Source organism: Linepithema humile, chromosome 5 (genome assembly GCF_040581485.1).
Source record: "Linepithema humile isolate Giens D197 chromosome 5, Lhum_UNIL_v1.0, whole genome shotgun sequence".
NCBI classification, from domain to species: domain Eukaryota; kingdom Metazoa; phylum Arthropoda; class Insecta; order Hymenoptera; family Formicidae; genus Linepithema; species Linepithema humile.
Window position 1 is genome coordinate 19,216,946 of NC_090132.1, and position 17,204 is coordinate 19,234,149.

The 17,204-nt window shown below is 38.2% G+C and overlaps 2 protein-coding genes across 2 annotated transcripts in view; both read left to right on the forward strand.

The window, feature by feature from the left end:
* LOC105674133 (neurogenic protein big brain) overlaps nt 1-9,893 on the forward strand; it is a 25,263-nt gene extending 15,370 nt beyond the window's left edge. The window contains exons 3-4 of the mRNA XM_012370265.2: nt 931-1,135; nt 2,253-9,893. Of these exons, the coding sequence (XP_012225688.1) occupies nt 931-1,135; nt 2,253-3,389 (1,342 nt within the window). The 3' untranslated portion in view covers nt 3,390-9,893. The remainder of the gene's footprint in view (nt 1-930; nt 1,136-2,252) is intronic.
* On the forward strand, nt 9,506-16,920 carry Upf1 (Upf1 RNA helicase). Its single transcript, XM_012370259.2, has 5 exons — nt 9,506-10,138; nt 11,097-11,374; nt 11,566-11,721; nt 12,131-12,724; nt 12,815-16,920. The coding sequence occupies exons 1-5, from the start codon at nt 9,950-9,952 to the stop codon at nt 14,955-14,957; spliced, it is 3,360 nt and encodes a 1,119-aa protein (XP_012225682.1). The 5' UTR covers nt 9,506-9,949; the 3' UTR covers nt 14,958-16,920.
* The last annotated feature ends 284 nt before the right edge of the window (nt 16,921-17,204 follow it).

A 17,204-nucleotide genomic window follows, 5' to 3' on the forward strand; every position in this document is an offset into this window, starting at 1 on the left:
TGTTTAAACGAATGGCAGAGCTCATTATGAGAATAAAGGATGAAGACAATAATGAAGAATAAAGTAAATATCGTTAAGTAAAAATTAAAAAAATCCTTGGAACTCGAATAAATGAAAAAAAGTACAAGAATTAACATTTTTGTTTTTGTAACACAATAATCTGTTCTCGTATTGGAAGATTTAAGCAAATCAAACGCAGATTAAATTTTTCAAGTTCTTTAAAAAGTTATTCTTGCACTACAGCCTTCAATCGTAAGACCACTGGATTACATCACACACCGTGGCAGTATGTAACATGTTTACTTTTCATTATCGAAGTATTTTAATAAACAAACTTGAGTTTTTAAAGTGCGCGAAATGCGAACTGTACGAACACTCATGGGAGACAATTGGAGGTCACATCTCTGCGACCCCATATGATTATATGAACTGAGAAAATCAACGAGAATTTTATGCAAGGGAAATGTCATGAGAGGAACATCGGGGTCACGTTTAAGGGCTCGAGGATGCACTAGCTAATATAAACATTACACCGCTGGGACCGACTTACCGCAGGGGGTTCGTACGCAGGGTGCATGTCTCGTGGCAAGTTTCAATAGGAAAATCATCGTATATTATATCGCGGCTGCATAGTGACACTACTGTTACAGAAGACCATATGTGATTATTTTTGACGGGTGATCGATAATATGCTGTCGTCCGAAAGATTTAGTTTTTATCTTTTTAACGCGTTTCAAATTATCTTGCAAGAAAGCGTCGCAAAAATCACAATATATTCAATATAATACGCATCACATTCAAGCAAATTAAAATTAGTTATTCGCAATATGATTGATTATTGTATTCAAATAGGAATATCGCAACAATTAATATTTAATCTTGTATTATACAACTGAAATAATATATCGCATCTCTTTTTTCTAATTTCAGAGTAACCATGCCTTCAAATACTCAGACTCTTACATCCCCTAGTCGATTAGTAGGCCCGATTGAGAAGCTTTTGGTCGAGATGGCACTATCAGTGTTAATCGTGCTAGCTCATTTCTCCGCGGATTCATCTAGACTGCCGCCTGCGATTTCATCAAAATCTTCTGCAGTTTTGGCTGCAGCTTATACAGCGGCCACTCTTGTTTCCGTAAGTTTATTTATATAATAATAATTTAATCATATCATTTAAAAAGCGATTATGAACTATTAAGATAATTGAAATTCAATAATTTGCCAATTATTACATTTCAGAATTGTCACTTTTTTATAATTATATAATAATCTAATAATTATCTATGTATGCATGTATAATAATTATCTATGTATGTATATTAATGATAATCATTAGATTAGTAATTTCACTTAATGATAAGCTAATGATTGTGAAATTACTGAAGCAACCGAATAATGGTGATAAATATAATATATATATGATAATGATGATAATCATAACATTATTACAGAATGTATTTCGGTTGCTTCAGTAATTTCACTTAAAATTGCATATTTTTAATTTTCTAGAATTTATAAAATTTAATAAAATAATATTTATAATTTTATCTATGGTTTAAATTTCGCATTCTCAGCAAAATCGAACAAGTTTACTGCTTGCAATGCGAAATTCCTAAATATCCTTGTCTGTCACTTTATATTAAATCTATATTAAATCTATACTAAACGTTTATCGCGCAAAAAACATTCTTCTTTCTGTAAATATATACTGGAAAAAGAACCAGCGTTCTCTGCTTTCTTCCGCTATGCATACACATGCTCTCTCTTCCGACCACTCTAACCAAAAGCGTCTCTCGGATTCTTTCCAATCGGGCCGACGTCCGCATCTTTAAAGAGCACCTGCCGTTGCACAGGGGGAAAGGGTGGGGAAGCGGGGAACGGTAGGCAGGAAGATAAAAGAAAGAACTTGATCCTGGACTCACCTGCTCTGAAACGACTGTACAATGTACTCCAAAACGAAAAATATCGTAACCATCACTCTACACATGTTGATTCTTGCACTGGCAAAATCGAACAGCTCACTGCTTGCAAAATTCCTGTATCTTCTTGCTCATTGCTTTTGTGTTGCATCCTGTACAAAAAAAATAAAAATATCAATATGATTGTTAAAATATGACAATTTGTTTGAAATATGGCAATTATTTGTAATTTCACAATTTCTCAGGTCAAATTTATTTAACAATAAGAATTATGTTTTTGAAAATCTCTACCACTGCTGCAATTAATTTCTTTCCTTTTTTTACATTTTTCAGAGCCCTTTTCTGAATCCAGCGCGCGCATTGGGACCGGCTTTCGTGATGAATCGCTGGGAGAATCACTGGGTGTACTGGGTAGGTCCGCTGTCGGGAGGCGCCGTGGCGGCTCTACTTCACGAATACGTTCTGAGTCCCAAACGAACAAAGGACTCGCGCGAGATAGACGATGGCGACAACTCGTCCATGAGATCGGACGAGGACACCTACGATGATCTGGATAAACCCAATGCTCCTAAGTTCCCAGGCGCGTACGCGACCTATCGCCCGGTCGCCGGTGCGTCGTCGTCGATCTACAGCGCACCGCCGTCTGCGTTGGAGCGCGTCGAATCCATCTACGGTGGCACGAAGTCGCTCTACTGCAAATCGCCGCCGTTGACGCGTGCTAATTTGAATCGCTCGCAGAGCGTCTATGCAAAGTCGACGTCAGGTCCACGGGACGGTCTGATGATCCCGAAGCCGGGCCCGTTGGTGCCTGCGCAGAGCTTGTATCCGATCAGATTGGGTCAGAACGGCTGTCAAAATGGCTTAAACCGCGAGAATCCGACCGGACCCGGCGCCGGCGTCGGCGGTCCGCCGACCCAAACGCAGAATCACAACAGCACCAATCAGAACATGCAAAATCAACTGCAGCAGTGCACGCAGAGCATCTACGGCATCCGCGGTATCTCCACGAATATCAGCACCAGGGAGAACGGTATCTACGGGGTGTCCACCGGATCCAGCATCTACGGTCGTGCACCGGCGCCACCGCCGAGCAGCCAGAATTCGCAGCAATCCACTCAAAGCGCTCAGTCTTCGATACAGACTCACCCGCCGCCACCGCCGCCGCAGCAACAACAACAGCAACAACAGCACCAGAACGGACCGCTATCGAGCAACTCGGATAACGGAGCGAGTTCGAGACGGCCCGAAAGTATGTACGGCCACGTGTCGAGACGTAGCGACGATTCCGCATACGGTAGCTATCAGAGTTCCTCGCGGGGAAATTATGGCAAAGTACCCGGACCGCCGGGTCCGCCCAATGGACCGCCGCAATACCGCGACCAGGGTAGACCAAGCCCCGCTGGGCCTCTTCAGCAAAGTCAAAGCGTGCAGAGTAACTTCCAAAGAAACTCGCCGAATCCTCAGTATTGACTATAGAAGCCAACAATCGATTGAAGAAGAAAGATCGAGAACGCTACTGTTGATCCGTAACGAATTGTCTGATTTCTCGCCAACATAGAATAGCGTTTCGGTAAATATTTTATAAGAATTTCAACAAAGACTTTATTCTAGATTTATTCTAGAACTTTCCTTCATAATATAAAATATAGTTGTAAGATATTATTCACGACGGTCAGTTCTGAAAAATAATCCATTTTTATATTTATAAATTGTACTTTGTTCTATAAAACTAAAGTAATAATAATATACGATTAGATCAATACTATTTGTGTGAAGAGACACCAATATATATACACTCACCCGAAAAAAAAGCGGTACACTGAAAATGTGGGAAAAATTCATCAAATTTCAACTGACGATAACTTTGTAAATAATAAAGATAGAAAGTTCTATAAAATATGGAAATGAAGCTAAAAATCTCTACTTTAAGAATCAATTTATTTCAATGTTGCAAAATAAATTTATTGAAAATGGCGGATGACAAAGCGCGAGCATGCAAAATTGAAAAATAATGGTTCGAGTTTGCGACGGTGCACGGTATAAACAAAAAATTGTAGCTTATTGGGATCAAAAGCGTACGAAAGTACAGAGTCTCCTCTTTAAAATGCTTTTTTATGCATCTCGATACGATGATTTTTCGCCGAGAGATTCGCATTTGTAGAAAAAGGCAGATTCTTACTTCAAATGCGAATCTCTCGGCGAAAAATCATCGTATCAAGATGCATAAAAAAGCATTTTAAAGAGGAGACTCTGTACTTTCGTACGCTTTTGATCCCAATAAGCTACAATTTTTTGTTTATACCGTGCACCGTTGCAAACTCGAACCATTATTTTTCAATTTCGCATGCTTTTGCTTTGTCATCCGCCATTTTGGAGAAAGTTATCACACATTATTGCGTTATGAATTTTCGAACACTAGACATCCAAACTTTTAAAATGGTTTTTAAAAAATCCTGCTAGCTGTATTACGTGCCGAGATATTCAATTTTGAACCAGACCGAATTGCAAGAATAAGAATTCTGTGGTTATCAGCTCCGCGGTATTTTAAAACTCCAAACTCTCCTTACGGTTATAAGGGTCAATTCTGCTCTTGGCGTTACCCAGGATCAACGGCGTGGACGTGGCAGAAATCTGATCCCGTGTGCCCATGTTGGCACGTGTGTATGTGTGTGTGTGTGTGTGTGCGTGCGTGTGTCCGTGCGTCCGTGTGTGTGTATGTGTGTGTGCGTGCGCGTGCGTGCGTGCGTGCGTGCGCGTGCATGCGTGTGTGTGCGCGTGCACCACTGGGATAAGGACCTCATGGCTCGTTAGATCCACGATATTTTACGACTCCAAACCCTCCCGGTGGTGCGTGTACAATTGTGTGTGCGCGCGCGTATATTAATAATGGGTATGACGTCCTCGTGCGCGTATTACCTCATTCATGCGACGAGGCATACTTCTTATTAGTGTTCTAATTTCAGTCTGCGTAATGTCATTCCACTCTATTTCAAGAACTCTTCGAAGTTCTGGCAATGACTGAGGAGCAGGTATATGATTTCGTACTTTTCTGTTAATATTGTCCCATAGGTGTTCAATGGGATTTAAATCTGGACTCATTGCTGGCCATTCGAGTCGATTTATGCCAACTTCATCGCAGAAATCAAGCACTTTTCTCGCAACGTGCGGTCGAGCATTGTCTTGCATAAACAAAAAGTCCTCTCCGATAAAGTGCGCATACGGAACAACGTACGGTATGAGTACGTCTTCCACGTATACATCTGCGTTCATGTTTGCGTCAAAAAAGTGGAGATCTGTGTGAGCATTCGCAGAAATTCCTGCCCAAACCATTACAGAGCCACCATTGTAGCTAGGCCTCTCACTTACAGTACAGTCTGCAAATCGTTCTCCAACGCGACGGTATACTCGTTCTCGTCCGTCTGAAGAATACAGACAAAAACGAGATTCGTCGCTAAAAAGAACGGTACTCCATTCTGCATATGTCCAGCCTGCATGCTCGACAGCAAAATTGAGTCGAGTTACGCGATGGCGACGCATAAGCGAAGGTACATTTGCTGGCCTGCGCGGAAAAAGACCGTGTTCCGCTAATCTGTTTCGAATAGTGTCAACGGATACATTACATTCGCGGACATCTCTTAAATTGTTTCGAATTTGAACAGCCGTTCGATGTCTGTCTCTTAATGAATTTAAAACAATAAATCGGTCATCGTTTTCATTCGTACAACGAGGACGTCCCGAACCAGGTCTTCTTTGGACAGAATTAGTCTCCAAGTACCTAGCATAAGCACGTTGCACGGTTGACACTGATAAATCAAGTGCCTCAGCAACGTACCTTCGACTTTTCCCATCTTCAATTAACGCTACAACTTGAGCAGCTTTTTCAGGACTTATCGTCGCCATAATTGACCAATAATTTCAATGCGAAAAGATTAATTATTGTTTACTTTGACGAAGTCGTACGAATAAGTAACGCGTCTCGAAAGAAAAAGATCAAGAGAAATCAAGCACTCTTCTCGCAATGTGCGGTCGAGCATAAACAAAAAGTCAGGGCGGAGAAATCACAAAAGATCTGCAGACATCTCCTTCGGATGCAAAACAATTGATTGAAAAATAATGGTTCGAGTTTGCGACGGTGCACGGTATAAACAAAAAATTGTAGCTTATTGGGATCAAAAGCGTACGAAAGTACAGAGTCTCCTCTTTAAAATGCTTTTTTATGCATCTCGATACGATGATTTTTCGCTGAGAGATTCGCATTTGAAGTAAGAATCTGCCTTTTTCTTCAAATGCGAATCTCTCGGCGAAAAATCATCGTATCGAGATGCATAAAAAAGCATTTTAAAGAGGAGACTCTGTACTTTCGTACGCTTTTGATCCCAATAAGCTACAATTTTTTGTTTATACCGTGCACCGTCGCAAACTCGAACCATTATTTTTCAATTTTGCATGCTCGCGCTTTGTCATCCGCCATTTTCAATAAATTTATTTTGCAACATTGAAATAAATTGATTCTTAAAGTAGAGATTTTTAGCTTTATTTCCATATTTTATAGAACTTTCTATCTTTATTATTTACAAAGTTATCGTCAGTTGAAATTTGATGAATTTTTCCCACATTTTCAGTGTACCGCTTTTTTTTCGGGTGAGTGTATATATATATATATATATATATATATATATATATATATATATAAATCTTGAAACTTGTAAATATTATAATAACGTATATACATTGTGTGCTTCCGCGCGATGTACATAAAAATATTAATGAATCGTGCGATTTGATTGGGAAACTTTTATCTCGATGTTTTATAATATTATCTCTATTAGGAACGGAACTATCGTACAGTGAGAATAAGTAAAGCATAAAAAAATTTGAAGAATATTAAAAAAATCAAAGATACATCGGTTTTTATGCTCGATTGTATATCGTTGCATCTACGTGTAAATAAAAATATAAGTATTGTAATTTAATTTACTCAAAACAGAATATATATTAATTCTATTTGTTAGCTGATATTATCATGCCAAAACCGATTTACTGCAGAAAATTGATAATAATTTAAACTCGTTTAAGATCATTTTCATCTTTTTGCAATGATGGAACCAAATAAAAAATACTACCACTAGCAGAATATTATTGTACTTTAGCACAATGAAAATATCCAACACAAGTCACTATAATAATCCTTTATGAATGAGCATGAAAGTTATTATAATTAAGTACTATTATCTAACTCTCTGTAGAGAAGTTAAATCCCACATATGAAATATATTCTGACAATATTTTAGAAGAAATATAATATCTAAACAGTTAGGAAAATCTGTAAATAGATTCTAGTTAGTGAATGTTTACAAATCATTTATTTCTTTATCAACCGCCTCTATTTTTATCTCTCAATACTTTATCTGCTGGCAGTGTTTTATCGTTTATATTACGTTTTATCATGAAGTATTGGTGAATTTAGAGATACTGTTCATCATTTATATTCGAACATGTTTATTTTTAGAAGCAATCAAGCATTCATGATTAAATTTACGATTTGATATAATTGTATATAGAATATTATAGATTTAGAATTATTATCCGTTATTTATAAGATCGATATAGTCGATAAAATCGAATGAATTTTTTAAGAAAGATAAAAGTGCGTCTTTAATTTATACTTCTCGTTGTATAATAAGATCGATTTGGAATCCATTATAATAACATCAATGTTTATCGATCAGATTTAAAATCTATTATAACAATATTAGCATTCACTGAACAGATTAATTTTGTAACTTGTTTTGTATACTACGTAAATTGCAAACTCTTTGTGATAACTAATATGTCATTTGTGTGGAATTTACATCTGATTTAACTAGTTTTTATTTCATATTCTCTGTCGTTAATTTGAACAATCAAATAAAGATGAGCATTTGCAAGTCATGCTCATTATATGTTGCAATTATAATGGACGCTAATAGGTGCCAGTTGAGCAATTGCGAAATTTGTGTACAATTATAAGTCTGATCAAGCTTTAGAAATAGACAGCCAAATGTTTTTCAATGAATATCCTACAAAAAGCGATTGAATTGATATGTAAACTATAATGCTCATTTTTTAAATTTTTTACGAAAAATAAATTACAAATAATATAAATTATTTGAATTGTGACATTGTATTAGTCGCATTTTGCAAATTTATTTATATTATGTAACTAACAAATAGTTTTATAAAAAAAAAAGACGTCAATATTAAAAAATGCTGTACTATAGTAGATAAAAGAAAAAAGTAAACTGTTCGTTAATGCCGTAAAAAACACAGTATAAGCGTTTGTATATATTATGTGTATTTATTGATTTGTATCAAGCAGTAGTTTTAAGTTTTGATAACTATTACGTTCACATATGTATGCCCATATTTCTAATATATACATATTATATGGATAACAATTAATATAATGTAGTATATATTAGAAAATACTGACAATAAATGTATTTATAAAAATATATCAAGTAGTTTGTTATTCTTATATTCATTTATTAGAAGAGTTTAGTTTTATTCTGTTAGTTTAGTTCTTATTCTGTTTTGTTAAATCTTTTCATGACAATAAAATTAAATGTAAAATCCACACGTAACAAAATAATATTTTATAAAAGTATCATTTTTTCTCTTCAAAAAAATTTCTTTCTCAGATAAATGTTATCCTTTTTTATGCAAAAAATTAAAATGACGATTGTATTGCATTATATAAATTAAGATATTTGTTAGAATGTAGTACATAAATCAACAAAAAAACTGACTATAATTTAATCATGTAATAGTTATTTCTTTTTTTTATTTAGTACCGCATTTAAAAAAGCAGAATTAAAGTTGAATCATAAAGATTTGCCATTGCTAATAGATTTAATAATAGTATTAGTATTGACAAAAGCAGGTGGAACGCTGATACGCTTCAGATTAGATTAATCCGATTAACCCACATAGAATGCTTATCCGGGGAACGTTCAAAACACATCTCGAAAATATCGTATCTCTCAACAATATCTTCGAGATGTCTTCTAGATATGTGTGCTGTGTGGGAACGCTTTGGAAGAGCAGGAATGCAGCACTAAATGAGACTCATTAAGCCATCATTAAATAAATTTTAGTCATTTTCTTTATCGATTTACATACGGCAGTTAGAACAGATAAAACGTTAGAAAGACTCACCGTGAAACATGAGAAAAGCGAATATTATTCTTAAAATTAATTATGATGCTCAGCGTCATTGCGTCTTATAAGACATCGACCAATTGATTCTTTGAAATTATCAGAAATAATCTACAACAGTGTAATTAAAAAACTTCCACTCTGCTTGTTACATTTGATCATCCATTTTGATTGTCGATGATTTTACATCATAGATGCGCCAAATTTCAAACTTGCAAAGATGCGTTAATTACGTAGCTGTCGCCATCTGTACAACGATAGCGCGTCTCTATCATCCAATAATTTACCGACTTTGCGATGACACGAGTCGCTATTGGTTGAAATGATTGTTCACAGTGTGCCAATTTATCTATGTAAAGACGCCCAAAGGGCCGTTTCCGTTTTATTCGCTGCTGTTCAGTTCAGCTTAGTTCGTCTGAGGTCCGAGTTCGTCCGATCAGCTGATGACGTAACATACGACAAGCGTGTGAGACAAGAGTTGTGTGCAATTGTGTGTTATACTCGTATCAGTGTCGGTGGCGGGCGCAAGCAGCGACGTATGGCGCAAGAGATTTCGAGGTAACTCGTCGTCAATCGTCAGTGCTCGGTCTCCGCGAACTCGTTCGTGCTCCGTTATTACGCGTGCACGTAGCATCGCTCGTGTACATTCGAGCCGCGTTATCGTACGCGGAGTAACGTGCGTGCCGCAGTAAGCAGGGCGCGAATTGCTGCCTTTATCCCTGCCGAGCGGGGGTGCACCAAAAGTAAGCGATACAAAGAGGAAGAGTGAGAGAGAGAGAGAGAGAGAGAAAGAGAAAGAGAGAGAGAGAGAGAACGGATCAAATCGTGTCAGGATGAGTGTCGACGCGTACGGGCCCAGCAGCCAGACCCTCACGTTCCTCGACACCGAGGAAACGGATCTGATCGGCGCAGACACGCAGGGCAGCGAGTTCGACTTCACCGACTTCACGCTACCATCGCCGAGTCAGACACAGGCCTCGCAGCATGACGCGACCCAAACGCAGTCCAGTCAACCCGTTCAGGTTCGTCAAGTCCATGAATTATGAATACTTGTCTCATTGCATACTCCGCGCACACCTTACTGATTTTCGGCGCGGCAGCGTCCCGGAAGAATTTCCCGGCGGCCGAATTCTTCACAGCCACGCGGCCTAACCTCGCATCGTGTGTGCCAAATGCGTGTTGCGTGCGATACGAGTAGTATGAAGCGACCGATAATGCAACTTTTCACTTCGCACGTTATCTCCATTTCGTGACCTCGCATTTTTCCTCGATATCGAACTCTGCGAGATTCCCAGCGGGCGCGTACCGCTAACGTGGCCCCGATCGTTCGCTGGGGAAACACAGAATTGTTCCACCTCTGCTACGCGGAATCCATTGGTCTTCCTCAAACCAGCTACGCGAACGCGAGATTAAATGTACACACATGCGTTAGCATTTTATATAGTTACGCAAGTTGCTTTTAGGGTTTAAATGCAATAAGTAAATTGTGTACACGTGTTCATTTTTTAAATGGTTGAAGAAGAAACGATTCGATGAGACATTTAATTCCTCGCTTGATAAACACATTTCTTCTATTCAAGTAAGATAAAATCAAGCGACGTGATAATCTTTCATGCGATATACAAGTACATTTAACATAATTTTACAAAATAAAATAAAATAATAAATATATAAATAACTTTATGATGTAATATTGATACATAAAGAGATGAGTTAAAGGTCTGTTCGAGTGAATTTTAAATGGGCGTGGAGAGCTCCAGAAAATGTGCTTTATATTTAAGATTTTTTATTTTTGTTTTATTTTTATATAAAAATTGTTCTACACTCACATGTACATTTAGTAATTATTCTGTTTTAAAAGATATTTATCTTAAATTGCGAAGTTTTTTCTATTACTTTATCTCTATTACTTTATCATTTCATCATTCTAACATAACTTCTCTATATAAAATGTTTTTACAACATTGCTTTGTTGCTTAGGTAAATGGAACAAATAATACTTCATCATTGGAATTAAAAATCTCTGGAGCAACCCAGAGTCTTGCTGAGTTACAATTTGAAGAGGAGGAAGAGGAAGCATATTATAATCGTGATTTGCCTGAACATGCGTGTAAATATTGCGGCATCCATGAGGCATCCTGCGTGGTTATGTGCAACGTTTGCAGAAAGTGGTTTTGTAATGGACGCGGTAATACATCGGGATCACATATTATCAATCATCTTGTACGTGCTAAGCATAAGGAAGTCACTTTGCACAGGTAATTCACTTCTTACATTTTCATATTGATATAATAAAATTTACATTATATACAGACAATTAAGAATACTAATAAATACACATTACATTATATAAATACACTTGAAAATATCACTTTAAAAAATTTTTAAATTTAAATTATAGGTTTTTTAATTATAAAAATTTATTATACCATTTATTATACCGTTACAGAGATGGCCCTCTCGGAGAAACTGTCTTGGAGTGTTATTCCTGTGCCACGAGAAATGTTTTCGTATTGGGTTTTATTCCTGCTAAAGCTGATTCCGTGGTCGTACTACTTTGTCGTCAACCATGCGCAGCACAAAGTTCCCTGAAAGATATGAATTGGTAAGAAAGAATCTCTGTTTATACATATTAATTACAAAGAACGAGATATCTATGTATATTTATTTACTTATGTGTTCATATACACATGTTCAGATACACAACATCTTTAGCATGATGTATATTTAAGCCTTTCTGTAATTAATATTTGATAAAGTCGCATGATTCATATTATGACTGCTAAAGAAATGTCCTTTTTGTGCTCTGTCCTCCCACTATGTCACATTTATCTGCTCACATGACTACATTAAAGTGAAAGAGAAAGTGAGAGAAAGACAGAAAATATCATGTGTATTATTGAAGTGGACTGAGGGAGAACATTACTTTAAAAAGCTTGCTCAGTCCTGACAATGTAACTTTATCGAGATTTGATTGTGTATATTTTGTGTATTAATGTTTCCTTTATATTTAGGGATCAAGAACAATGGAAGCCTTTGATTGAAGATCGTAGCTTTTTGGTTTGGCTGGTGAAGATTCCGTCGGAACAAGAACAGTTGAGAGCCAGACAGATTTCTGCACAGCAAATTAATAAGTTGGAGGAATTATGGAGGGACAACGTTGATGCTACTTTTCAAGATCTTGAAAAGCCTGGAGTAGACGAGGAACCGCAGCAAGTTCTGTTACGTTACGAAGATGGATATCAATATCAAAATATTTTCGGTCCACTTGTAAAATTAGAAGCCGACTATGACAAACGTTTGAAGGAATCTCAAACTCAAGAGAATATCGAAGTACGATGGGACGTTGGACTAAACAAGAAGACTATTGCATATTTTTTGCTGGCTAAAACAGACGGTGACATGAAATTGATGCATGGAGATGAATTGAGACTCCGTTATTTGGGAGAGCTTCATAAGCCTTGGTCCGGAATCGGACATGTGATTAAGATCCCGGACAATTACGGAGAAGAAGTTGGAATCGAATTGAAGAACAATTCTGGAGCGCCGACCGAATGCGTCAGTCACTTTGTCGTTGATTTTATTTGGAAAAGTACGAGCTTTGATCGGTAAGAATTATCAACAAAATTATAATGTATTAATATATTGTTACTTGTGTGATTATGATTTTAAGAAATATTTTTATTTTTTTATTACAGAATGCAATCTGCGTTGCGCAAATTTGCTGTAGACGACTCATCTGTGTCGGGTTACATATATCATAGGCTGCTGGGTCATGAAGTAGAAGAAGTTCTGTTCCGTTGTCATATTCCTAAGCACTTCAGCGCACCAAATCTGCCTGACTTGAATAGATCGCAAGTGTACGCTGTGAAGCACGCGATACAACGACCTTTATCCCTGATCCAAGGACCACCTGGAACAGGTAAAACCGTAACAAGCGCTACAATAGTTTATCAGCTGGTGAAACAAAATGGCGGCCCGGTTCTCGTGTGCGCTCCTTCAAACACCGCTGTCGATCAATTGACCGAGAAGATACACAAATCAAATCTAAAAGTCGTACGATTGTGTGCCAAATCACGCGAAGCCATCGATTCGCCGGTGAGTTTCCTCGCGCTGCATAATCAAATAAAGAATATGGAGACAAATACAGAGTTGCAAAAGTTGCAACAACTTAAGGACGAGACGGGCGAATTGTCGAGCGTTGATGAAAAGCGCTATAGACTCTTGAAGAAAGCGGCGGAAAAGGAACTTTTGGAAGCTGCCGATGTAATTTGCTGTACATGCGTTGGTGCTGGTGATCCGAGATTGCACAGATTAAAATTCCATTCTATACTCATCGACGAAAGCATGCAAGCCACCGAGCCGGAGTGTATGGTACCCGTTGTTCTTGGAGCTAAGCAATTAATTCTCGTCGGAGATCACTGTCAATTGGGTCCAGTGGTGATGTGCAAGAAAGCAGCTAGAGCCGGCCTATCGCAATCTCTATTTGAAAGATTAGTTGTACTGGGAATCAGACCTTTCCGCTTGGAGGTACAATACCGTATGCATCCCGATCTCTCGCGATTCCCGTCAAACTTCTTCTACGAAGGCTCTCTGCAAAATGGTGTTTGTGCTGATGAGAGAAAATTACTGAAGATCGACTTTCCCTGGCCTGCACAGGACAAACCAATGTTTTTCTACGTTACGCAAGGCCAAGAGGAGATAGCGGGAAGTGGAACATCCTACTTGAATCGTACAGAAGCATCTAATGTAGAAAAGATAACAACGCGATTCTTACGTTGCGGAGTGAAGCCTGAACAGATTGGAGTGATAACTCCGTATGAGGGCCAGCGGGCCTATCTTGTGCAGTATATGCAGTATCAAGGTTCCCTGCATTCGAAATTATATCAAGAAATCGAAGTGGCAAGCGTGGACGCTTTTCAGGGACGCGAGAAGGATATAATAATAATGTCATGCGTACGATCCAACGAACATCAGGGCATTGGATTCTTGAACGATCCTAGAAGATTGAACGTGGCACTGACTCGTGCGAAGTACGGCATCATCATCGTGGGAAATCCCAAAGTGCTTTCAAAACAACCACTCTGGAATCACTTGCTTAGCTTTTACAAGGAACAAAAGGTGCTGGTTGAGGGACCGTTGAACAATTTGAAGGAATCCATGATTCAATTCGCTAAACCAAAGAAACTCGTTAACGCTGCTAATCCAGGTTCGCACTTTATGTCTACGTCAATGTACGATGCGCGTGAAGCCCTGATTCCAGGATCAGTGTACGATCGCTCCGGCGCGCAGATGAACGGTACACAAAATCACAATCCGTACTACCAAAGAAACGTGCCGCTCGATATGTTCAGTCGTACTCACGATACCATTAGCTACATCAGTCCGGAGCGGGCGCAGGCGGCGATGAACAACATGCCCGTACCGGTGGGTATGTTCATGAACATGGCACATGTACCGCCGCGCTTCTACAACCAGCATCAGCAGGCATTGCAGGCGCGCCAGAATCAGAGAAACCGGCGCGGCGCCACAACGTCGACGAGGAACAAATCCGGTCCGCGTATGGGCAAACTGAGTCAAACGGAACAAAACACACAGCCTTATAGTCAGCCGGGTCTGCCGCTGACTCAGGGCACGACGCAGGGCATGTCTCAACCCGGCTTCAGTCTCTCGCAACCTGGTCTGAGTCAGGCGGAACTCTCTCAAGACTCATTCGCAATCGAATTCCAGTCGCAGATGGATGGTCTCTTATCGCAAGACTCGACTTATCAGGGCGACCGAAGTGGCTTTTATCAGTCGGGCCAGTCGCAAGCGGGGGGACATTGTTCCCAGCCCTACTGAGCCGAAACCTACGTACGGCTGAGCAACGCAATTGCCATGCCATGAAGGCTCGTTCGACCAAATCTTCTCGACCAACAACCAACAAATCACTAACTGCGCAAAACGGTAAAACGTTAAAACGGCTCGACGATCGAGTACGATATTATGCAGCGTATGCAGTCGTCGACGTGAGATAAAGGGGAATGCAAGAGGAGTGAAGATTCCGTAAGCTAATTCGCCGTTGGAGGACTCCACCGTGGACGAAAACATGCAAGATTTATGTATCTACTGACTGTAACGAGTGCGACGAGGGCAGAGGAAGAAGACATCACACACAGGCTGGGAGACGACAAACGACCACTTACCAATCACCGTGACACGCACTATAAACGGACCGTTTTATCGCGGGGATCGAGTGACGCTAGAAATATAAAATTACAAAGGAAAGAAAAAAGAAAAAAAATGGGTGTACCGCTTCAAGACTCGACCGAATTTGACAAGTGTGCCAACGTAGCATCACGATCGGACGAATCTACGGCGAGGAAATTTGTGGAAGATCTTTATGCTAGTCAAAGTATAAAAGATCAAAATCACAATTGCACCGGAAGATTAAGTATTTCTCCCACTTTGCCACAGATTAATATTCAATTCGAGTGGAAAGCACAAGAAAAATAAAAACTACACATTCTTATTATCCGAATTCCTTTATACTCATCACCATCTCGAGCTGAGAACAAGACATACCACTGTGCGAACTTGCTGCACGAGAGTGCTAACGCACATCATACACATCGGGAGTTGATAACAATTTCTCCAGCTGAACTGTGTCGAAAAGAAAGTCGCTAATCGAATCGTCAGACATACGAAGCATTTCAACATCATCACGGAGGTGGGACATCTTTTCTCAAAAATCCGGCATCTACGCCGTCGTGAGAAATTCATCGGTGGTTTTAATCTTGTTGATTAGTTTTCTTTTTCTTATGTTATATCTATTGCTTATTTACCGCAGGGGGTTGAACGCAGCGCACGATTGAAAATATTGCTTTCTTCCAGTAGATCCTTAGTAACGTGCTAGCGGTTAATGTGACCGAGAAAACAGTATAGACATAGGTTTACTAAATATTCTTTTTCTTTCTTTCTTTCTCGTAGAATGTATGTATATTCGGCAACAGCATATAAAAGTACACGGAAATTATGCTACTCTGTTCGGAGAATTATATGCATATATGCATATATAGAGTTGATATACATCATCGTAAATCGACGAGTAAGAAACTACTAAAATTCATTTAGTAATTTGACGATGGGTCATTGTAGTATCTCTATACTTTATTCTATAAGAGAATGACCTCAATTTTCACTGATCACGTTCAGTTCGCTCCTTGGAAATTGCTTGCTGGGCGATAAATAAACAGCACTTCATTAACAATGATGTCAATTCTAATGCATTCATGTTGATGCAAATAGGTTTACTGAGTTGAAGAAATCTGTGTTAGTCCATTATTGAATGCCGCATAACTTCTATTTTTACTCTTTGCTATCAGATACGCGAAATATGCAATGATATTACTTGCATATGAATTTTGCAGCATAACACATATCACTTTTTGACTGTCTCATTGTGTATTTTGGACATTGCCATTATTCATAATGGTACCGAATAACTCATTATTAATTGTATTATTTTACTTATCGTACCAACTCTAGAATTCCATTCTTTAGATTTTTATTCGGATTGCTTTTCTATTCTTTTTGGTAGGATAGGTCTCTATTCTAATTTTATACTATGTCTATACTGGTTTCTGGCGGTAATAAATTTGTTATATTGCAATAGATTAAGTAACAATTAACATAACTTGCGTTATACAACACTAAAATTGTTTTATTTCTTCTGTCCGACCAACAGCGCACCGCTATATAATAGCAGATTATAATAAAATTTATTGTGAAATCTTATGGAAAAATAAATTTGATTTCAAAGCAACATATGTAATTATTTTGTATTATAACGTCACACATTTGCTATATATTTTTCAGACATGTAATTATTTTATATTATAACAAGATATGTATGTACAATATATAAAAATTTTATTTTTATTTAAGAAAACTGAAATTTAAAAAACTTTAATATATGTTACACTATTGATATCACAATGTTAATTTCAGGGAATTCCAAAGCGCATTCAATATTATATTTTATGTTAGTAAATATTTATTCGCATATTAATGAACATAGATAGTAATAATCTTTCAGAATATTATACA

Coding starts and splice junctions, on each gene's coding strand:
- Upf1 (XM_012370259.2), top strand. CDS start 9,950: ATGAGTGTCGACGCGTACGGGCCCAGCAGCCAGACCCTCACGTTCCTC. Junction 11,375..11,565: donor AAGGAAGTCACTTTGCACAG/GTAATTCACTTC, acceptor ATACCGTTACAG/AGATGGCCCTCTCGGAGAAA. Junction 11,722..12,130: donor TCCCTGAAAGATATGAATTG/GTAAGAAAGAAT, acceptor CTTTATATTTAG/GGATCAAGAACAATGGAAGC.